This window comes from Staurois parvus, unplaced genomic scaffold (assembly GCF_062004578.1).
Source record: "Staurois parvus isolate SC_StPar_1 unplaced genomic scaffold, SC_StPar_1.0 ptg001924l, whole genome shotgun sequence".
In the NCBI taxonomy this organism is placed as follows: Eukaryota; Metazoa; Chordata; class Amphibia; order Anura; family Ranidae; genus Staurois; species Staurois parvus.
The window spans coordinates 259,578-284,342 of record NW_028319720.1 but is presented as its reverse complement, the minus strand read 5'-3'; the positions used below and the strand labels follow the sequence as shown (position 1 = coordinate 284,342).

Here is a 24,765-nt window from a genome sequence, read left to right as displayed (position 1 = left end):
CGGAGTCCTCCAGTAGCGCAGAGTATTTCAGGAGAGGAGAGTTATAGAGGAAGGAGAGGAGTCCTCCAGCAGTGCAGAGTATTTCAGGAGAGGAGTTATAGAGGAAGGAGAGGAGTCCTCCAGTAGCGCAGAGTATTTCAGGAGAGGAGAGTTATAGAGGAAGGAGCGGAGTCCTCCAGCAGTGCAGAGTATTTCAGGAGAGGAGTTATAGAGGAAGGAGAGGAGTCCTCCAGCAGTGCAGAGTATTTCAGGAGAGGAGTTATAGAGGAAGGAGAGGAGTCCTCCGGCAGCACAGAGTATTTCAAGAGAGGAGAGTTATAGAGGAAGGAGAGAAGTCCTCCAGCAGCGCAGAGTATTTCAGGAGAGGAGTTATAGAGGAAGGAGCGGAGTCCTCCGGCAGTGCAGAGTATTTCAGGAGAGGAGTTATAGAGGAAGGAGCGGAGTCCTCCGGCAGTGCAGAGTATTTCAGGAGAGGAGTTATAGAGGAAGGAGCGGAGTCCTCCGGCAGTGCAGAGTATTTCAGGAGAGGAGTTATAGAGGAAGGAGCGGAGTCCTCCGGCAGTGCAGAGTATTTCAGGAGAGGAGTTATAGAGGAAGGAGAGGAGTCCTCCAGCAGTGCAGAGTATTTCAGGAGAGGAGAGTTATAGAGGAAGGAGCGGAGTCCTCCAGCAGTGCAGAGTATTTCAGGAGAGGAGAGTTATAGAGGAAGGAGAGGAGTCCTCCAGCACAGCAGAGTATTTCAAGAGAGGAGAGTTATAGAGGAAGGAGAGGAGTCCCCCAGCAGTGCAGAGTATTTCAGGAGAGGAGTTATAGAGGAAGGAGCGGAGTCCTCCAGCAGTGCAGAGTATTTCAGGAGAGGAGTTATAGAGGAAGGAGAGGAGTCCTCCAGCAGCGCAGAGTATTTCAGGAGAGGAGAGTTATAGAGGAAGGAGAGGAGTCCTCCAGCAGTGCAGAGTATTTCAGGAGAGGAGAGTTATAGAGGAAGGAGCGGAGTCCTCCAGCAGTGCAGAGTATTTCAGGAGAGGAGTTATAGAGGAAGGAGAGGAGTCCTCCAGCAGTGCAGAGTATTTCAGGAGAGGAGAGTTATAGAGGAAGGAGCGGAGTCCTCCAGCAGTGCAGAGTATTTCAGGAGAGGAGTTATAGAGGAAGGAGAGGAGTCCTCCAGCAATGCAGAGTATTTCAGGAGAGGAGTTATAGAGGAAGGAGAGGAGTCCTCCAGCAATGCAGAGTATTTCAGGAGAGGAGTTATAGAAGAAGGAGCGGAGTCCTCCAGCAGCGCAGAGTATTTCAGGAGAGGAGAGTTATAGAGGAAGGAGAGGAGTCCTCCAGCAGCGCAGAGTATTTCAGGAGAGGAGAGTTATAGAGGAAGGAGAGGAGTCCTCCAGCAGTGCAGAGTATTTCAGGAGAGGAGAGTTATAGAGGAAGGAGAGGAGTCCTCCAGCAGTGCAGAGTATTTCAGGAGAGGAGAGTTATAGAGGAAGGAGCGGAGTCCTCCAGCAGTGCAGAGTATTTCAGGTGAGGAGTTATAGAGGAAGGAGAGGAGTCCTCCAGCAGCGCAGAGTATTTCAGGAGAGGAGAGTTATAGAGGAAGGAGAGGAGTCCTCCAGCAGTGCAGAGTATTTCAGGAGAGGAGAGTTATAGAGGAAGGAGAGGAGTCCTCCAGCAGTGCAGAGTATTTCAGGAGAGGAGTTATAGAGGAAGGAGCGGAGTCCTCCAGCAGCGCAGAGTATTTCAGGAGAGGAGAGTTATAGAGGAAGGAGCGGAGTCCTCCAGCAGTGCAGAGTATTTCAGGAGAGGAGTTATAGAGGAAGGAGCGGAGTCCTCCAGCAGTGCAGAGTATTTCAGGAGAGGAGAGTTATAGAGGAAGGAGCGGAGTCCTCCAGCAGTGCAGAGTATTTCAGGAGAGGAGAGTTATAGAGGAAGGAGAGGAGTCCTCCAGCACAGCAGAGTATTTCAAGAGAGGAGAGTTATAGAGGAAGGAGAGGAGTCCCCCAGCAGTGCAGAGTATTTCAGGAGAGGAGTTATAGAGGAAGGAGCGGAGTCCTCCAGCAGTGCAGAGTATTTCAGGAGAGGAGTTATAGAGGAAGGAGAGGAGTCCTCCAGCAGTGCAGAGTATTTCAGGAGAGGAGAGTTATAGAGGAAGGAGAGGAGTCCTCCAGCAGTGCAGAGTATTTCAGGAGAGGAGAGTTATAGAGGAAGGAGCGGAGTCCTCCAGCAGTGCAGAGTATTTCAGGAGAGGAGTTATAGAGGAAGGAGAGGAGTCCTCCAGCAGTGCAGAGTATTTCAGGAGAGGAGAGTTATAGAGGAAGGAGCGGAGTCCTCCAGCAGTGCAGAGTATTTCAGGAGAGGAGTTATAGAGGAAGGAGAGGAGTCCTCCAGCAATGCAGAGTATTTCAGGAGAGGAGTTATAGAGGAAGGAGAGGAGTCCTCCAGCAATGCAGAGTATTTCAGGAGAGGAGTTATAGAAGAAGGAGCGGAGTCCTCCAGCAGCGCAGAGTATTTCAGGAGAGGAGAGTTATAGAGGAAGGAGAGGAGTCCTCCAGCAGCGCAGAGTATTTCAGGAGAGGAGAGTTATAGAGGAAGGAGAGGAGTCCTCCAGCAGTGCAGAGTATTTCAGGAGAGGAGAGTTATAGAGGAAGGAGAGGAGTCCTCCAGCAGTGCAGAGTATTTCAGGAGAGGAGAGTTATAGAGGAAGGAGCGGAGTCCTCCAGCAGTGCAGAGTATTTCAGGTGAGGAGTTATAGAGGAAGGAGAGGAGTCCTCCAGCAGCGCAGAGTATTTCAGGAGAGGAGAGTTATAGAGGAAGGAGAGGAGTCCTCCAGCAGTGCAGAGTATTTCAGGAGAGGAGAGTTATAGAGGAAGGAGAGGAGTCCTCCAGCAGTGCAGAGTATTTCAGGAGAGGAGTTATAGAGGAAGGAGCGGAGTCCTCCAGCAGCGCAGAGTATTTCAGGAGAGGAGAGTTATAGAGGAAGGAGCGGAGTCCTCCAGCAGTGCAGAGTATTTCAGGAGAGGAGTTATAGAGGAAGGAGCGGAGTCCTCCAGCAGTGCAGAGTATTTCAGGAGAGGAGAGTTATAGAGGAAGGAGAGGAGTCCTCCAGCAGCGCAGAGTATTTCAGGAGAGGAGTTATAGAGGAAGGAGCGGAGTCCTCCAGCAGCGCAGAGTATTTCAGGAGAGGAGTTATAGAGGAAGGAGAGGAGTATTTCAGGTCATGCTATGATCACATATGTAGACATTACCTGTCCAGCCAGGCCAGCAGATTCTTAGCAGCACCAATCAGATCCACCACGGAGGTGAGGAAGTCGTTGGGAAGTCTCCGGGAGGCCCTCCCATCGTAGTGGCCGCTCCGCCTTCGCCCCGTGATGAAGTTCTGGAGGTTTTTGGCGGAGGCGTTCAGTTTGTGGGAGAGTGTGCGCAGGTTCTCCGTCTCCAGGCCGTAATTCTGCAAGGAAGCAAAGAATACATATTCAGGCTGGAAATTCCCGCAAAGCATACAAAAGAACAAGATGGCGTGCGAGACGCGGGCGCGATTATTCGTTTCTGGCGTCTGAGAGCCAAACGTATCCTACCGAGCGGAACCTTCATTTATTCCGGCCCCTGGAACACATTTCTACACATCGCTCCGTGTTAATGCGCATTTATGTGAGTTTACATGCATTTACGCACTTTTTTTTTCTCCTAAAAAGCTGAACCGCCCCCCCCACAACCCCGCCCCCAAATGCGCCTTTGGTGGGTTTTTTTCCTCTGCCTATAAACGCTCCTTAATACTCAAATACTCCTGTAAATACCTTTGTGTGCATGAGATCATAGGCTGCCATAGCGGTGCTTTTACAGGCATTAAAAGACATGTCCTCAGTCTCCTCCCCCAGTGATCAGACTGTACATTATAACTTTGTAGAAGGAGGAAGCATTTCCTCATTCTCCTCCCCCAGTGATCAGACTGTACATTGTAACTTTGTAGAAGGAGGAGGAAGTATTTGCTCAGTCTCCCCTCCCCCAGTGATCAGACTGTACATTGTAACTTTGTAGAAGGAGGAAGCATTTCCTCATTCTCCTCCCCCGGTGATCAGACTGTACATTGTAACTTTGTAGAAGGAGTAGGAGGCGTTTCCTCAGTCTCCCCTCCCCCAGTGATCAGACTGTACATTGTAACTTTGTAAAAGGAGGAGGAAGCATTTCGTCAGTCTCCCCTCCCCCAGTGATCAGACTGTACATTGTAACTTTGTAGAAGGAGGAGGAAGCATTTCCTCAGTCTCCCCTCCCCCAGTGATCAGACTGTACATTGTAACTTTGTAGAAGGAGGAGGCATTTCCTCAGTCTCCCCTCCCCCAGTGATCAGACTGTACATTGTAACTTTGTAGAAGGAGGAAGCATTTCCTCATTCTCCTCCCCCGGTGATCAGACTGTACATTGTAACTTTGTAGAAGGAGGAGGAGGCATTTCCTCAGTCTCCCCTCCCCCAGTGATCAGACTGTACATTGTACCTTTGCAGAAGGAGGAGTAAGCATTTCCTCAGTCTCTCCTCCCCCAGTGATCAGACTGTACATTGTAACTTTGTAGAAGGAGGAGGCATTTCCTCAGTCTCTACTCCCCCAGTGATCAGACTGTACATTGTAACTTTGTAGAAGGAGGAGGCATTTCCTCAGTCTCCCCTCCCCCAGTGATCAGACTGTACATTGTAACTTTGTAAAAGGAGGAGTAAGCATTTCCTCAGTCTCCCCTCCCCCAGTGATCCGATTCACCCAGCTGCCTGGGCCCCCCTGCTGGCCTGGGCCCCGTACAGGAGGACTAGTAGAACCCCCTTATTCACGGCCCTGCCTCCATTAGTAATATAAAAAAAAAATTCCATTATATACACCATAGATTGTAGACATTATAACTTTCAAGGGATTTTCTTCTACCAAAGACGTAGCAGAATACATTTTTATGAAGAAATTCCATTTTTGTATTGGATATGTTTTATAGCTGAAAGTAAAAACATTTTTTTTTTTTTTTAATTTTAATTTTTTTCATTTATATGATAAAAAAATGAAAATAAGACCCAGCGCTGATCAAATACCACCAGAAAAGGTCTATGTGCGTGAAACGAAAAAAAAAAGAATATAAATTTTGTTTGGGTACAGTGTTGCATGACCGCGTAATTCCCAGTTAAAGTAGCGCGGTGCTAAACAGCAAAAAAAAAAAATGGCCTGGTTAAGAAGAGAGTGACATCATCCGGAGCTGAAGTGGTTAAACACCCGTTGGGCGACTTGAGGTGTCCAATGGAAGAGAAAAGAGGGAGGTGGGAGAGTCCTGGTATGGAGTGACTCAGATAACAGAGCTTCCCTCAAAGAGGTTTGTGACGGGAGTGACTATGGGTGGGGGGCCCATGGAACACAGCTCTCTTTGGGTGGGGGGCCCATGGAACACAGCTCTCTTTGGGTGGGGGGCCCATGGAATGCAGCTCTCTTTGGGTGGGAGGCCCATGGAACGCAGCTCCCTTTGGGTGGGGGGCCCATGGAACGCAGCTCTCTTTGGGTGGGGGGCCCATGGAACGCAGCTCTCTTTGGGTGGGGGGCCCATGGAACGCAGCTCTCTTTGGGTGGGAGGCCCATGGAACGCAGCTCTCTTTGGGTGGGAGGCCCATGGAATGCAGCTCTCTTTGGGTGGGGGGCCCATGGAACGCAGCTCACTTTGGGTGGGGGGCCCATGGAACACAGCTCACTTTGGGTGGGGGGCCCATGGAACACAGCTCTCTTTGGGTGGGGGGCCCATGGAACACAGCTCTCTTTGGGTGGGGGGCCCATGGAACACAGCTCTCTTTGGGTGGGGGGCCCATGGAACACAGCTCTCTTTGGGTGGGGGGCCCATGGAACACAGCTCTCTTTGGGTGGGGGGCCCATGGAACACAGCTCTCTTTGGGTGGGGGGCCCATGGAACACAGCTCTCTTTGGGTGGGGGGCCCATGGAACACAGCTCTCTTTGGGTGGGGGGCCCATGGAACACAGCTCTCTTTGGGTGGGGGGCCCATGGAACACAGCTCTCTTTGGGTGGGGGGCCCATGGAACACAGCTCACTTTGGGTGGGAGGACCATGGAACAGCTCACTTTGGGTGGGAGGCCCATGGAACACAGCTCACTTTGGGTGGGAGGCCCATGGAACACAGCTCACTTTGGAGAGGTGGGGAGACCCCTGTCTCAGCTCCCCATATCCCTCCTATGTGTAAGCCACCCTGTGCCTGTTAGGGGTACAGGGTGATCTGTCCTAATATTGGGGTGGGGGGGTTGTGGATTGTTTGGTGTCATGTGGTTGCATCCCATTGTTCTATTGTGTGTCTGGCTTGGGAGCAAACTATTATGGGATGTATGTGTTTGTGTATTGGCTTGGTGGGGGGGTGTCTCCAGCAGCCCTCCCTCCTGATGGAACTGTCTGTTGGTTTGTCTCTTGTTACTAAATGTAGATTGCCCCGCCCTGTGTCATTATGCAGGGAGGGGGATTGTCCCGCCCTGTGTCATTATGCAGGGAGGGGGGATTGCCCCGCCCTGTGTCATTATGCAGGGAGGGGGGACTGTCCCCTGAGTGTATATATCTTGTATCTGTGTTCCAATAAATTAGTCTATTTCCTGGTTTACTTCAAGTCTGGTGGCATCTAGTCTTGTATGGTGGGCTGTGGTGTCTGTGGTCGGTGTTCGGATGGGGAAGCAGTATTATAGCAGAAGTAGACTGGGTCTGGGGTAGACTGACCATTTGGAACGAGGGCCCAGGGTCAGTAGGGGGCCCCATAAGATGCCCCTTTTTCATAGGCTTTTTTGAGTTTGGGCAAGGACACAGGGGCCCCATGATCCCCTATTGATAGCCCAGGGTCAGTATGGGGCCCCATGAGATGCCCCTTTTTCATAGGCTTTTTTTAGTTTGGGCAAGGACACAGAGGCCCCATGATCCCCTATTGAGAGCCCGGGGTCAGTAGGGGGCCCCATGAGATGCTCCTGGTACCTTTTCCATAGGACACAGGGGCCCCATGATCCCCTATTGAGAGCTCGGGGTCAGTAGGGGGCCCCTTGAGATGCCCCTGGTACCTTTTTCATAGGACACAGGGGCCCCATGATCCCCTATTGCCCAGGGGCCCCATGAATTGTCAGTCCGCCCCTGACTGGGTCGGTTCCATTACAAGGTTTACCAATAAAAAGAAAATGGATTCCATCTGCTGAGGCTTCCTACCGGGTAGAAGTACACAACCTTCTGTGAACGCAGGTGGAGAATACACTGTCCCCACCCAGGATCATAAAGGTCGAGCTCGATGCCACAAGGGGTCCCAATCCTGGATCCTCCACAGGCTTTTCTCAGAAGAAGCGGCAATTTAAAGCCACCAAATGTGACTTTTTGGTGAAATGAAAAACATTCGATGTTCATTAAACCAGATGATCCATCCTTAGTCGTGCAACAATGGGCACCTCTGCAGCTCAGATCCCCAACGGGGCTTTTTGCAGACCCCTCCTAACTCGCCAGTGGCCACCGGTAATGAATATTGGATTGTCTGGGTAAATCCTGGGCAGGTGAGCAGTAGACATCACGGATGTAAAAGAAACCCAAACCATTGGCTGCTTCATATGCACTACCATACTTCCAGGATACAGAGGTACAGATGGCAATACAAAGCAAGACAAAGCCCCATTGTGGCTCTTCTAGGCCCCAGAGAGTTGCCTCAATACAACACTATCTTATTGGATTGGAACTTTCACCCAGCTTGGAGTCCAGTGCTCCAAATCACTGATTTCCAAAATGACATTCGGCCAAGACCACAAGGAAGCAGCAAGGACTCCGGATAAAAACCAATACAGACGTGATTGTCCCAGCATACAATTAGGGGAACAAACAAAACCTTTGGCTTGGCAAATAGCCGATAAGACACTTCACCGCTTTTGTCCCTCCAGTCATCACCTTCCCTATTCACAAGCTGCCTATCCCATGGGTCTCATCAAGGCATCAGAGAACTGCTTCAATAGAAACCTATCATAGCAAAGAGCTCGGAGTCCAGCACTCCACCATCCTCCAGTAATTACCTTCCATATTCCCATTCCAGCTATGCTCTAAAGCCCTATCAATGCTCTTCCAGGCACTAGGGAGCTGCCTCAATACAAAACTATCCTATTAGATTGGAACCTCACCCAACCTGCAGACCAGCACTCCAGAACCCTAACCTACGAAGGAACAATTTTGACATTTGGCCAAGGAAGCACCAAGGACTCTACATAAAGACCAATACAGACTTGGCTGTCCTTACATACAATTAAAAACTTGAGAAGAACAAGGAAAACCATTGACTTACCCAATACAGGCTTTTCATGGCTTTTGTCCCTCCAGTCATCACTTCCCTATTCACAAGCTGCCTATCCCATGGGTCTCATCAAGGCTTTTTCTGGGCATCAGAGAACTTCTTCAATAGAAACCTATCATAGCAAATTGAAGCTCATACCCAGCTCAGAGTCCAGCACTCCACCATCCTCCAGTCATTACCTTCCATATTCCCATTCCAGCTATGCTCTAAAGCCCTATCAATGCTCTTCCAGGTACTAGGGAGCTGCCTCAATACAAAACTATCCTATTAGATTGGAACCTCACCCAACCTGCAGACCAGCACTCCAGAACCCTAACCTATGAAGGAACGATTTTGACATTTGGCCAAGGAAGCACCAAGGACTCTACATAAAGACCAATACAGACTTGACTGTCCTTACATACAATTACAAACTGTAGAAGAACAAGGAAAACCATTGGCTTACCCAATACAGGCTCTTCATAGCTTTTTTCCGTCCAGTCATCACTTCCCTATTCACAAGCTGCCTATCCCATGGGTCTCATCAAGGCTTTTCCTGGGCATCAGAGAACTGCTTCAATAGAAACCTATCATAGCAAATTGAAGCTCATACCCAGCTTGGAGTCCAGCACTCCACCATCCTGACCTCCAGGGCAATGGAAAGCTGGCAGAGGGTCTTAGCTTTCCTGACTCTATACAAAATGATGAAACACATTTCAGCTGGAGACAAACATTGACCAGTGAGCATGAGCCAAAACACCAACATGTACTGGAGTCTCTTGCTGAAGCAAAACTTCCAGGATAGAGAGGTATAATGGTAATTTAAAAAACCCTTTTTGGCTCTTCTGGGCACCAAAGAGCTGCCTCAGTACCCAGCTTAGAGACCATCGCTCCACAGCCCTGGCCTTTGAACAAACATTCTTGATATTTGACCAAGGACCATAAAGAAGCACCGAGGACGCCGCATAAAAACCAATACAGACTTAACTGTCCCAACATACAATAAAAAACTTTATAAGAACAAGGAAAACCATTGGCTTACTCAATTCAGGCTCTTCATGGTTTTTGTTTCTCCAGTCATTACCTTCCGTATTCCCATTCCAGCTATGCTCTAAAGCCCTATGAATGCTCTTCCAGGTACTAGGGAGCTGCCTCAATACAAAACTATCCTATTAGATTGGAACCTCACCCAGCCTGCAGACCAGGACTCCAGAACCCTAAACTATGAAGGAACGATTTTGACATTTGGCCAAGGAAGCACCAAGGACTCTACATAAAACCAATACTGACTTGACTGTCCCTACATACAATTAAAAACTGTAGAAGAACAAGGAAAACCATTGGCTTACCCAATACAGGCTCTTCATGGCTTTTGTTCCTCCAGTCATTACCTTCCGTATTCCCATTCCAACTATCCTGTGAGCCCAGTCAATGTTTTTCCAGGCACCAGAGATCTGCCTCAATAAAGTACTATCCTGTTGGATTGAAACTCTCACCCAGCTTGGAGATCAGCACTCCACAGCCCAAACCTCTGAACAAATGAGTTTGACATTTGGGCAAGGACAATACGGAAGCAGCAAGGGCTCCACATAAAGACCAGTAAAGACCTAACTGTCCCAACATACAATTAAAAAAAGAACAAGGAAAACCATTGGCTTACCCAACACAGGCTCTTCATGGCTTTTGTTCCTCCAGTCATCACCTTCTGTATTCCCATTCCAACTATCCTGTGAGCCCCATCAATGCTCTTCCAGGCACTAGGGAGCTGCCTCAATACAAAACTATCTTATTGAACTGGAGACCAGCTCTCCACAATCCTAACCTGAAGAAACAATCTTGACATCTGGCCAAGGACCATAAAGAAGTAGTAAGGACTCCACATAAAGATCAGTACAGACTTGACTGTCCCAACAACAAGAAGAACAAGGAAAACCCCTGACTTAGCCAATACAGGCTCTTCATGGTTCTTGTTCCTCTAGTCACAAGCCAGCTATCCCATGAGCCCCATCAATGCTCTTCCAGTGTCACATTCAGGGGCCAGGCTTGAAGACCAGTAGCCTATAGCATTAGAGAGACTCCCATTGACTATCAGGATAAGTATATAAGCAGGTCACCCTGGCGGATGACATGGGCTCACCCGAGGTGTGGGGTCTAAGCACTAACCGGTGTTCACCAGCGCTCTTGATGGTGGAGATGGGTTTTGCTGCATGTTAGTACCAGGTTGTGGTCCTCAGGAACACCCCACCAGGAGGTGAGCAAGCCGGGTTCCAGTAGCAGATATAAAAGGTAAGGATCAAGCAGAAGCGTAGTCAGTAAACAAGCCAAAGGTCGATAACAAGTCGCTGCAGGTTGGGATAAAGCAGGAGCATAGTCCAGGAGCAAGTCAAAGGTCAGTAATGATGGGTAGCAAAGATACGGATGGCAGCAGGAGTGACAAAGGTGAGATATTGGTTGGAGAACGTGCAATAATCTGACAAACAGTGCAAAGGCATGGCCTACATAGTAAGTTCATGGGAGGAGCAAAATGTCCAAGGTTCACCAGAAACAAGGTTCAAGGCAAGATTGTCCAAGGTATCATCCAAGGAGCTGTTCAGCATCTCAGCTGGCTCAGCAAGAAGAGATGCTGCCAGTCACAGCAGAGTTTGCAGGTTCAGAACCAGGTCCTGATATACAGGTACTAGAGAGGTGCCTCAATACAATTGTATCCCATTGGATTGGAGCGTTCGCCCAGCCCAGAGTTCAGTGCTTCACCATTCTAATCTCCAGGGCAACCGAAGGCTGGCAGAGGTTCCTACCATTCCTCATTGTGACAGGAGTCATTTTGGGTGGGGGGCCCATGGAACACAGCTCACTTTGGAGGGGTGGGGAGACCCCTGTCTCAGCTCCCCATATCCCTGTTATGTGTAAGTCACCCTGTGTCTGTTAGGGTACAGGGTGAAATGTCCTGATATTGTGTAGACATGTCTAAGAGATAGGTGGGGGTTGTTCATTGTTTAATGCCATGTGGTTGCATCCCATTGTTCTATTGTGTGTCTTGCTTGGGAGCAAACTATTATGGGATGTATGTGTTTGTGTATTGGCTTGGTGGTGGGTGTTTCCGGCAGCCCTTCCCCCTGATGGGACTGTCTGCTGATGTGTCTCTTGTTACTGGGTGTGTATTGCCCCGCTCTGTGTATATATTTTGTATCTGTGTTAAAATAAAGTAGTCTATTTCCTGATTTATTTCAAGACTGGTCTTGGCTAGTCTCGTATGGACAGCGGTGGTGTCCGTGGATCTGTGTTGGGACAGGGAAGCGGGAGTCTAACGGACATACCCAAGTGCAGTTGGGGTCCGGTTCCGTTACACTCATTCTATACCAAATCATAAAATAACATTTCAGCTGAAGTCCAACATTTATTGGTGAGCAGATGCCTACCCATGACACATTTCGGCGTCCAATGCTGGAGAGGAACTAAACAACATCAAGAACCAATCTGTAAGGACCAATGTTACGGGGTAAACCAAGAATAGGAATTGATGTACAAGGTCTCCGAGACGCCGTGCACTGCAGAAACCCCCAGCAACTGGATTGCACCAAGGATCTGCTAGAAAGACGACTGCGGATGAGCCGATTTGGGTTCCTCCTTCCACATTCTTCTTTGTCTTATTAGATGAGCCTGCCAGTGTCACTTCACCCAGACTCCATAATTTATCCTCTCGAGTCCGTCTCACTTTCACCTGCTTGATACATTCAATATGCCGAGTGTGAATAATGATGATAATTGTAACATAAGAGTAAGTAGAGGACATTATCTCCATCGCAGGTCCTGTCACAAGAGACTCAAAACTTTCATTATATTATATATTACATGCAAATTCCCAACATCCTCCCTGTCATTTCTCTGCGCTAACCTCCCCCCCCCCCCCCCCCCCCCCCCCGTCGGGGCTGACACAAAACCAGTAATTTAATGGCACACCGGGAGCAGGCTGATCCGAGGATTCTTACTTATTTTCAGTGGAATTTAAGGGGCTTGCACTGGAGGAAATAGAGGAATAGTTTGGGGCTGTCAAGGGTTCATTCTAGGGCTAGAGATGTGTGGTTTACTCGTGAGGGACCTCATGCAGATTCTTTACATGTACATCCGACATGTAGATTCTTTACATGTACATCCGACATGTAGATTCTTTACATGTACATCCGACATGTAGATTCTTTACATGTACATCCGACATGTAGATTCTTTACATGTACATCCGACATGTTCTATTCATTTGCTATATTGTGCTATTTTGCCTTGAGATGTATCACACATTAAACCTACAACATATGACCCGTCTGCAATACGGGAGGATATGGACTTTGTATATGTGCGGACTGTGAACCGTATCTGTAAATGGCTCGATATGCCTTTCCTCTTCCAATAAAATACTTTTTGGAAACTACATGTACATCGGACAGCCACTGGATGTAACACCATTGCAAGCAAGGAAAGGGGGTACCCAACACCATTGCAAGCTGGAAAGGGGTACCCAACACCATTGCAAGCAGGAAAGGGGGTACCCAACACCATTGCAAGCAGGAAAGGGGGTACCCAACACCACTGCAAGCTGGAAAGGGGTACCCAACACCATTGCAAGCATTAAAGGGGGGACCCAACACCATTGCAAGCAGGAAAGGGGGTACCCAACACCACTGCAAGCTGGAAAGGGGGTACCCAACACCACTGCAAGCTGGAAAGGGGGTACCCAACACCATTGCAAGCATTAAAGGGGGGACCCAACACCATTGCAAGCAAGGAAGAGAGTACCCAACACCATTGCAAGCAAGGAAAGGGTACTCAACACCATTGCAAGCAGGAAAGGGGGTACCCAACACCATTGCCAGCAGGAAAGGGGGTACCCAACACCATTGCCAGCAGGAAAGGGGGTACCCAACACCATTGCCAGCAGGAAAGGGGGTACCCAACACCATTGCCAGCAGGAAAGGGGGTACCCAACACCATTTCCAGCAGGAAAGGGGGTACCCAACACCATTGCAAACAAAGAAGAGAGTACCCAACACCATTGCAAGCAGGAAAGGGGGTACCCAACACCATTGCCAGCAGGAAAGGGGGTACCCAACACCATTGCCAGCAGGAAAGGGGGTACCCAACACCATTGTCAGCAGGAAAGGGGGTACTTAACACCATTGCAAGCAGGAAAGGGGGTGCCCAACACCATTGCCAGCAGGAAAGGGACTAGCCAACACCATTGCAAGCAGGAAAAAGGGGTACCCAACACCATTGCAAGCAGGAAAAGGGGTACCCAACACCATTGCAAGCAAGGAAGGGAGTACCCAACACTATTTCCAGCAGGAAAGGGGGTACCCAACACCATTGCAAGCAAGGAAGGGGTACCCAACACCATTGCAAGCAAGGAAGGGGTACCCAACACCACTGCAAGCAAGGAAGAGAGTACCCAACACCATTGGCAAGCAAGGAAATGGGTACCCAACACCATTGCCAGCAGGAAAGGGGGTACCCAACACCATGCAAGCAAGGAAGGGGGTACCCAACACCATTGCCAGCAGGAAAGGGGGTAGGCAACACCATTGCAAGCAAGGAAGGGAGTACCCAACAGCATTGCCAGCAGGAAAGGGGGTACCCAACACTATTGCAGGCAAGGAAGGGGGTACCCAACACCATTTCCAGCAGGAAAGGGGGTACCCAAAGTAGTGTACAAAGTGCAGATGTATCAACAGAGTTGACCACTTTCTAGAAATAGCTGCAAACTTCTGAAGATTTTGGTTGAATATTGGAGTATTTGCTCATTCCTACCATCAGTGGTCCCTCCTATGGATAGAGAAAGGGCTGATGCTGTACACATGCATGATGACCAGTGCCGGGACAAAGTCATCCAGGGTGAAAATACCAAACGGAGCCCCCTCCCCCCTACCAAAATGTATGAGCATTATGTGTTAGCAAAATTCCCCTCCAAACTCCCCCCATCTCCCCCCCAAAAAAAGCATAAATCTTCACACTTAAACCCTAAGAGAAAATATCCATTTGCAAGCCAAAATTCTCCCCAAACAAAATATCCCTCTTTTCCAGTATAAATACCCCTTTCCAGCTCCAATCCTCTCCCTCCCCAAACCCCCCCCCCCCACCACAGAACAAATCCTCTACCCCTTCAAGTTTCCCCTCTGGGCATAAATCCTCTTTCCCCTTCAAATCCCTCTTTCTCAGCACAACCCCCCCCCCCAAATCCCCTCTCCTAGCATTAATCCCCCCACCAAATCTCCCCCCCAGCACAAATCCCCCCCAATCATCCCTATTAGCAATAACCCCCCCCCTCCCAAATACCCCTTCCTAATAGCAATCCATCCTCCTAGCACAAATCAAATCTCCCCTTCCAAATCACCCCTTCTAGCACAACTCCCCAAATCCGCACCATGCCCAGGGCAGCCGCCCCTCCCTGCCCAGCCCTTGTTCCGGCCCTGATGATGACAGAAACCAACTGGCTTCCAGATTTTATTATCAAAGCTTAATTGAACAAGCTGAAGATAGAAGCTGATTGGCTCCCATGTGCAGCTCCGTTTTTGTAAATCTCCCCCTTTGTGTATCCCGGATGGTTAGGAGAATGCCAGCATAGTGAAGACTAATTTATAAATGTGTCCAGAACTCTTCACAATCCTTCTGCTCTTACAATAAAGATCCCCTTCCTAAACCTCAGTTGTCCTTTTGCTGGCACACAGCGTCTCCTCCATATACCACTTTAACAATCCAGCTTTGGGTACTTCCAGTTAATGGCTTGTTTTTCAGATTCCCGGTTTGACCTCAGCTAGTTCATGGCGATGGCTTTTCTCTGCTGAATCTGCTTGGCTAGCTCCTGCTGATGACGGCCTGTCTCTACAAGCTTCCGGTTAGTTCCTGATGACGGTTGTCTCTGCGGTTTCCTGTGTGAGATTGGCTGGTCCCTCACCATGGCTTGTCTCTGCTGATCCTTGGTTTGACCTCAGCTAGCTCCTGATGTTGGCTTGTCTCTACTGATTTCGGGTTTGACCTCAGCTAGCTCCTGATGTTGGCTTGTCTCTACTGATTTCGGGTTTGACCTCAGCTAGGTCCTGATGACGGTTGTCTCTATTGATTTCCAGTGTGACCTCGGTTAGTTCCTGATGTCGGCTGTCTCTAATAATTTCTAGTCAGACCTCGGGTAGTTCCGGATGACAGCTGTCTCTGCCGATTTCCGGTTTGACCTCGGAAAGTTCCTGATGATAGTTGTCTCTGCTGATTTCTGTTTGAAATGTACTAGTCCCTCACCATGGCTTGTCTCTACCGATTTCTGGTTTGACCTTGGCCAGCTCCTGATGACGGTTGTTTCTTCCAATTTCCAGTTTGACCTTGGTTAGTTCCTGATGATGGTTGTCTCTGCTCATTTCTGTTTGAAATTGGTTAGTCCCCCACCGTGGCTTGTCTCTACCGATTTCTGGTTTGACCTCAGCTAGCTCCTGATAATGGCTTTTCTCCACTGATTTCCAGTTTGACCTTGGTTGGTTCCTGATGATAGTTGTCTCGGCTGATTTCTGTTTGAAATTGGCTAGTCTCTCACCATGGCTTGTCTCTACCGATTTCCGGTTTGACCTCAGCTACCTCCTGATAACGACTTTTCTCTACAGATTTTTGGTTTGACCTCAGTTAGTTCCTGATGATAGTTGTCTCCGCTGATTTCTGTTTGAAATTGTTACTCACCATGGCTTGTCTCTGCTGATTCCCTGATTTGACCTCTGAGTACCTGGTAATGGTTTGTCTCTGCTGATCCCAGGTTTGACCTCGCAGTACCTAGTGATGGTTTGTCTCTGCCGATCCCTGGTTTGGCCTTGGAGTACCTGGTAATGGTTTGTCTCTGCTGATCCCTGGTTTGACCTCGGAGTACCTAGTGATGGTTTGTCTCTGCTGATCCCAGGTTTGACCTCGGAGTACCTAGTGATGGTTTGTCTCTGCTGATCCCAGGTTTGACCTCGGAGTACCTAGTGATGGTTTGTCTCTGCTGATCCCTGGTTTGACCTCGCAGTACCTGGTGATGGTTTGTCTCTGCTGATCCCTGGTTTGACCTCGGAGTACCTGGTGATGGTTTGTCTCTGCCGATCCCTGGTTTGACCTCGGAGTACCTGGTGATAGTTTGTCTCTGCCGATCCCTGGTTTTACCTCGGAGTACCTAGTGATGGTTTGTCTCTGCCGATCCCTGGTTTGACCTCGGAGTACCTGGTGATGGTTTCTCTGCTGATCCCTGATTTGACCTCGGAGTACCTGGTGATGGTTTGTCTCTGCTGATCCCTGGTTTGACCTCGGAGTACCTGGTGATGGTTTGTCTCTGCTGATCCCTGGTTTGACCTCGGAGTACCTGGTGATGGTTTGTCTCTGCTGATCCCTGGTTTGACCTCGGAGTACCTGGTGATAGTTTGTCTCTGCTGATCCCTGGTTTGACCTCGGAGTACCTGGTGATAATTTGTCTCTGCTGATCCCTGGTTTGACCTCGGAGTACCTGGTGATGGTTTGTCTCTGCCGATCCCTGGTTTGACCTCGGAGTACCTGGTGATGGTTTCTCTGCTGATCCCTGGTTTGACCTCGGAGTACCTGGTGATGGTTTGTCTCTGCCGATCCCTGGTTTGACCTCGGAGTACCTGGTGATGGTTTCTCTGCTGATCCCTGGTTTGACCTCGGAGTACCTGGTGATGGTTTCTCTGCTGATCCCTGGTTTGACCTCGGAGTACCTGGTGATAGTTTGTCTCTGCTGATCCCTGGTTTGACCTCGGAGTACCTGGTGATGGTTTGTCTCTGCTGATCCTTGGTTTGACCTCGGAGTACCTAGTGATTGTTTGTCTCTGCTGATCCCTGGTTTGACCTCGGAGTACCTGGTGATGGTTTTTCTCTGCTGATCCCTGGTTTGACCTCGGAGTACCTGGTGATGGTTTGTCTCTGCTGATCCTTGGTTTGACCTCGGAGTACCTGGTGATGGTTTGTCTCTGCTGATCCCTGGTTTGACCTCGGAGTACCTAGTGATTGTTTGTCTCTGCTGATCCCTGGTTTGACCTCGGAGTACCTGGTGATGGTTTGTCTCTGCTGATCCCTGGTTTGAATTCGGAGTACCTAGTGATTGTTTGTCTCTGCTGATCCCTGGTTTGACCTCGGAGTACCTGGTGATGATTTGTCTCTGCTGATCCCTGGTTTGACCTCGGAGTACCTAGTGATTGTTTGTCTCTGCTGATCCCTGGTTTGACCTCGGAGTACCTGGTGATGGTTTGTCTCTGCTGATCCCTGGTTTGACCTCGGAGTACCTAGTGATTGTTTGTCTCTGCTGATCCCTGGTTCGATCTCAGCTACCTCCTGAACAAGACTTACCACTACAGACCTTCTGCTGTCTTCCTCTGAGGACGTTATTGTAACGAAACGCCATGTTGGGTGGGCAGGGCTCGGTGTCTGACGTCATTACGTTTTTGCACATGCGCACTGGTTAATGATACTGATAGCGCCATTTTGTTCATTGCAAGTATCACTTTATCTTTGCTGATTTGCACACAAACCTTTTTTGTAAGTGTATCTTCCTCGTACTGAGATGAAATAGAAGTTTTTAATCAGTATCTCGCCATGTGCAACACGCTTCCTTTTTAATTATATGGTCCATGTGGGAAGAGGCGTAGCGGCCTGAGTGGCTGAATACCTGCGGTTCCACGCTCCTGGGGTGTTGGATATTTGCCCTGGAAACTATCTATGTGGGTCCTCTGAGTTGTCCATGAGATCCTGTGAAGGCATCTGAGAGGGTCCGGAGCAGGAAGGAGCGTGGAATGGTGGAATGACTTTGTGACCTCCTTGTGACATACGGGTCATACTACAGGACAAGGAGTTTGGCTCCTCCTCCGGCGGCTGGATTGGTTTGCTCACATCCCGGCACAACAGCATTTGGATCTTTTGTTTTCACAAGCAGTTTTGTGGACTTTTTATCACTTTATTATTTTGAATGACTTTTTTTAGACTTTATTTAAAATAAATTGCACGTGGTATATTGTAGATTTAACTTTTCTCATTCTGGGTAGATGTCATATGGCGTCCTCCCGGATTTTGCAACTCACTCACCGCCGCGCTGTAGGACCGATCTGTCACTGTACCGTTTCGCTGCCAGTACCATGAGATCACTGTGACCAATCACAGCAGATCACATGAAAACTGTAAACAATGAATGGCTTCGATTCATACCATTCATTGTGTACGATTGTGTTGCTAGCTGTGATTGGTCAGGGTGATCACATGGCACAGACAGGGCCAATAACAGCTAATCTGTACCATGTAATTAGCTGTGGCCAATCACAGCTAATGACAAAAAAACATAGTGAATGAATCGATTTCAGTCAGTGGAAATGCTTGCTTTTAGCAGTGAAATTAACTGTTGTAAGCAATTATGCGTAAAAAATAAAAGAAAAAAATCCTGATCACTTCCCCAGAGCAGTATCATGTTACTATGGTAACATTATATTGCTCTGGTCACAGTGTGTTAAAAAAAATTGTGAAAAAGAAAAATTGAAAAAAAAAAGAAATTTTTTTTTTTGACTATCACCAGTCAGTGTCCCTGATAACCGCCACGCCAGTCATATGATGACGCTGTACTGCACTGGTGAAAAAATTAAAAAACTGTGTGAAAAAAATTACAAACTTCAAAAAACTCTCTATGCCTCTTCGTACTAAATACCTTAGACTGTCTACCATCCAATAGGGGTCATTTGGGGGGATTTGTACCGTCCTGACATTTGGAGGGATTTGTACCGTCCTGACATTTGGAGGGATTTGTACCGTCCTGACATTTGGGGGGATTTGTACTGTCCTGACATTTGGGGGGGTTTGTACCGTCCTGACATTTGGGGGGATTTCTACTGTCCTGACATTTGGGGGCATTTGTACCGTCCTGACATTTGGAGGGATTTGTACCGTCCTGACATTTGGAGGGATTTGTACCGTCCTGACATTTGGAGGGATTTGTACCGTCCTGACATTTGGGGGGGTTTGTACCGTCCTGACATTTGGGGGGGTTTGTACTGTCCTGACATTTGGGGGGATTTGTACCGTCCTGACATTTGGGGGGGTTTGTACCGTCCTAACATTTGGAGGGGATTTGTACCGTCCTGACATTTGGGGGGGTTTGTACCGTCCTGACATTTGGGGGGATTTGTACCGTCCTGACATTTGGGGGGATTTGTACCGTCCTGGCATTTGTGGGGGGATTTGTACCGTCCTAACATTTGGGGGGATTTGTACCGTCCTGACATTTGGGGGGGTTTATACCGTCCTGACATTTGGGGGGGTTTATACCGTCCTGACATTTGGGGAATATTTGTAGTGTCCTGACAATTGGGGGGGTTTGTACCGTCCTGACATTTGGGGGGATTTGTACCGTCCTGACATTTGGGGGGATTTGTACCGTCCTGACATTTGGGGGGGTTTATACCGTCCTGACATTTGGGGAATATTTGTAGTGTCCTGACAATTGGGGGGATTTGTACCGTCCTGACATTTGGGGGGGTTTGTACTGTCCTGACATTTGGGGGGGATTTGTACCGTCCTGACATTTGGGGGGATTTGTATTGTCCTGACATTTGGGGAGATTTGTACCGTCCTGACATTTGGGGAATATTTGTACCGTCCTGACATTTGGGGAATATTTGTACCGTCCTGACATTTGGGGGGGATTTGTACCGTCCTGACATTTGGGGGGGATTTGTACCGTCCTGGCATTTGGGGGGATTTGTACCGTCCTGGCATTTGGGGGGATTTGTACCGTCCTGACATTTGGGGGAATTTGTACCCTCCTGACATTTGGGGGGGTTTATATCGTCCTGACATTTGGGGAATATTTGTAGTGTCCTGACAATTGGGGGGATTTGTACTGTCCTGACATTTGGGGGGGTTTGTACCGTCCTGACATTTGGGGGGGATTTGTACCGTCCTGACATTTGGGGGGATTTGTACCGTCCTGACATTTGGGGAATATTTGTACCGTCCTGACATTTGGGGGGATTTATACCGTCCTGACATTTGGGGGGGATTTGTACCATCCTGGCATTTGGGGGGATTTGTACCGTCCTGACATTTGGGGGGATTTGTACCGTCCTGACATTTGGGGGGGATTTGTACCGTCCTGACATTTGGGGAATATTTGTACCGTCCTGACATTTGGGGGGGATTTGTACCGTCCTGACATTTGGGTGGATTTGTACCGTCCTGACATTTGGGTGGATTTGTACCGTCCTGACATTTGGGGGGATTTGTACCGTCCTGACATTTGGGGGGATTTGTACCGTCCTGACATTTGGGGGGATTTGTACCGTCCTGACATTTGGGGGGATTTGTACTGTCCTGACATTTGGGGGGGATTTGTACCGTCCTGACATTTGGGGGATATCTGTACTGTTCTGACATTTTTGGGCCTGAAGAAATGAGATCTCCCGTCAGTACATCAGGATCAATTTTCTGATATCTCTCGTAGTTTGTGGGCTTTGGGGTCTTTAACCCTCTGTAAGCTCCAACATGGAGGACTCCAGCAGACAAATGGAGCACGGCACAGGTTTATACTGGGGGGTGAGGGACACCCCAACAAGAGAGCCTGCCTGGTTTCCATGAATGATCAAAGATCCTGTTTACCTGGATATTCCGTAAAGCTCCATTAGAGCGAGAATATCTACAAGACCAGAAAGATTCCGTATCCTAGCAGGATGGAAGGCCTCCATGGACCCCCGTGCTTCGCTCACCCCTGGATACCGCGCACTCAGCGGACCCGGCGCGAGGCCGCTCACAGAAGCCGGCGATCGATATTCAGAGTGGGCTGATAGACTTCAATCGATAGATGAAGGAGGAGAAACGAGAAGACGCCCGCTGAGAGGATCAAACCTGTTTCTATGTGATCACAGCAAGACGCCTTCTTCCAGGAAAGCCGTTCGAGAGTCTGGCGTCTGACTCTTCCCATGACTACTTACCTCCCGCAGGACCGCCCTTCAGATTATTCGACAAAAGCAAAGTTATAAGGTCATACCTCCTGACTTCCTGAGACGGGAAATTACGTTTTATTTATTTATTTCCAATGCCGAATGCACTGGCAGGACATACGGCGCGTCCTCACATGTGCACCCGCTGGTTTGAATCCCAACCACAGCACCACTTGCCTGGAGTTTGCATGTTATCCCTGTGCCTGCGTGGGTTTCCTCCGGGTACTCCGGTTTCCTCCCACACTCCAAAGACATGATGGTAGGTGAATTGGCTCCTGTCTAAATTGGCCCTTGTACATGTATGTATGAATGTGAGTTGTTAGGGATCCTAGATTGAACGCCCCTTGAGGGTTAGGGACTGATGTGAATGTACAATATATATATATATATAAGTAAAGCGCGGCGTAAATTAACGGAGCTATACGAGTACCTGAAATAAATAAATACAGTTACATAGTCCGGCTGAAAAAAGACAAAAGTCCATCCAGTTCAATCATATAAAAAAAAGTTATAATCCGACACCCACAGTTGATCCAGAGGAAGGCAAAAAAGCCCAGCAAAGCACGATCCAATGTGCTCATGCAGGGGAAAAATTCCTTCCTGACCCCCCGAGAGGCAATCGGATATTCCCGGGATCAATATTCGGATATTCCCTGGATCAATAATCGGATATTCCCTGGATCAATATTCGGATATTCCCTGGATCAATATTCGGATATTCCCTGGATCAACTTTCCCTATAAATGTTCTATCCAGTTATATTCTGTGTATCCAAGAAAGAATCCAGGACTTTCCTACAGCAATCCACTGAGCTGGCCACACCCACCTCTGGAGGGAGTCTATTCCACATTCTCACAGCTCTTACTGTGAAGAAACCTTTCCGTGTTTGGAGATGACATTTGTTTTCCTCCAGACGTAAAGAGTGCCCCCTTGTCCTCTGTGATGACCTCAGGGAGAATAACTACACCGAATTCACTATATGAACCACTGATGTATTATACATGGAGATCATATCCCCCCTTATGTATTATACATGGAGATCATATCCCCCCTTATGTATTATACATGGAGATCATATCCCCCTTATGTATTATACATGGAGATCATATCCCCCCCTTATGTATTATACATGGAGATCATATCCCCCCTTATGTATTATACATGGAGATCATATCCCCCTTATGTATTATACATGGAGATCATATCCCCCCTTATGTATTATACATGGAGATCATATCCCTCCTTATGTATTATACATGGAGATCATATCCCCCCCTTGTGTATTATACATGGAGATCATATCCCCCCCTTGTGTATTATACATGGAGATCATATCCCCCCTTATGTATTATACATGGAGATCATATCCCCCCCTATGTATTATACATGGAGATCATATCCCCCTTATGTATTATACATGGAGATCATATCCCCCTTATGTATTATACATGGAGATCATATCCCCCCCTTATATATTATACATGGAGATCATATCCCCCTTATGTATTATACATGGAGATCATATCCCCCCCCCCCTTATGTATTATACATGGAGATCATATCCCCCCTTATGTATTATACATGGAGATCATATCCCCCCTTATGTATTATACATGGAGATCATACCCCCCTTTGTATTATACATGGAGATCATATCCCCCCTTATGTATTATACATGGAGATCATATCCCCCCTTATGTATTATACATGGAGATCATATCCCCCCCTTATGTATTATACATGGAGATCATATCCCCCCCTTATGTATTATACATGGAGATCATATCCCCCCCTAATGTATTATACATGGAGATCATATCCCCCCTTATGTATTATACATGGACATCATATCCCCCCCTTATGTATTATACATGGAGATCATATCCCCCTTATGTATTATACATGGAGATCATATCCCCCCTTATGTATTATACATGGAGATCATATCCCCCCCTTATGTATTATACATGGATATCATATCCCCCCCTTATGTATTATACATGGAGATCATATCCCCCCTTATGTATTATACATGGAGATCATATCCCCCCTTATGTATTATACATGGACATCATATCCCCCCCTTATGTATTATACATAAAGATCATATCCCCCCCTTATGTATTATACATGGAGATCATATCCCCCCTTATGTATTATACATGGAGATCATATCCCCCCCTTATGTATTATACATGGAGATCATATCCCCCCTTATGTATTATACATGGAGATCATATCCCCCTTATGTATTATACATGGAGATCATACCCCCCCCCCTTCTGTATTATACATGGAGATCATATCCCCCCTTATGTATTATACATGGAGATCATACCCCCCTTTGTATTATACATGGAGATCATATCCCCCCTTATGTATTATACATGGAGATCATATCCCCCCTTATGTATTATACATGGAGATCATATCCCCCCCTTATGTATTATACATGGAGATCATATCCCCCCCTTATGTATTATACATGGAGATCATATCCCCCCCTAATGTATTATACATAAAGATCATATCCCCCCTTATGTATTATACATGGAGATCATATCCCCCCCTTATGTATTATACATAAAGATCATATCCCCCCTTATGTATTATACATGGAGATCATATCCCCCCTTATGTATTATACATGGAGATCATATCCCCCCCTTATGTATTATACATGGTGATCATATCTCCCTTATGTATTATACATGGACATCATATCCCCCCCTTATGTATTATACATGGAGATCATATCCCCCTTATGTATTATACATGGAGATCATATCCCCCCCTTATGTATTATACATGGAGATCATATCCCCCTTATGTATTATACATGGAGATCATATCCCCCCTTATGTATTATATATGGAGATCATATCCCCCCCTTCTGTATTATACATGGAGATCATACCCCCCCTTATGTATTATACATGGTGATCATATCCCCCTTATGTATTATACATGGAGATCATATCCCCCCCTTATGTATTATACATGGAGATCATATCCCCCCCTTATGTATTATACATGGAGATCATATCCCCCCCTTATATATTATACATGGAGATCATATCCCCCCTTATGTATTATACATGGAGATCATATCCCCCCTTATGTATTATACATGGAGATCATATCCCCCCCTTATGTATTATACATGGAGATCATATCCCCTCTTATGTATTATACATGGTGATCATATCCCCCCTTATGTATTATACATGGAGATCATATCCCCCCTTATGTATTATACATGGAGATCATATCCCCCCCTTATGTATTATACATGGAGATCATATCCCCCCCTTATGTATTATACATGGAGATCATATCCCCCCTTATGTATTATACATGGAGATCATATCCCCCCTTATGTATTATACATGGAGATCATATCCCCCCTTATGTATTATACATGGAGATCATATCCCCTCTGCACAGAATCAATGGACAGGAATGGCAATGTACAGAGGCTTCCACTTC

The 24,765-nt window shown here is 47.6% G+C and overlaps 1 protein-coding gene across 1 annotated transcript in view; it reads right to left on the bottom strand.

Moving 5' to 3' along the window:
• The window catches only part of LOC149433258 (connector enhancer of kinase suppressor of ras 2-like), a gene marked incomplete at its 3' end in the record, with an annotated part of 131,178 nt that overhangs the window by 13,402 nt on the left and 93,011 nt on the right, over positions 1-24,765 (bottom strand). The window contains exon 3 of the mRNA XM_089664499.1: positions 3,237-3,439. Coding sequence (XP_089520625.1) covers positions 3,237-3,439 — 203 coding nt within the window. The remainder of the gene's footprint in view (positions 1-3,236; positions 3,440-24,765) is intronic.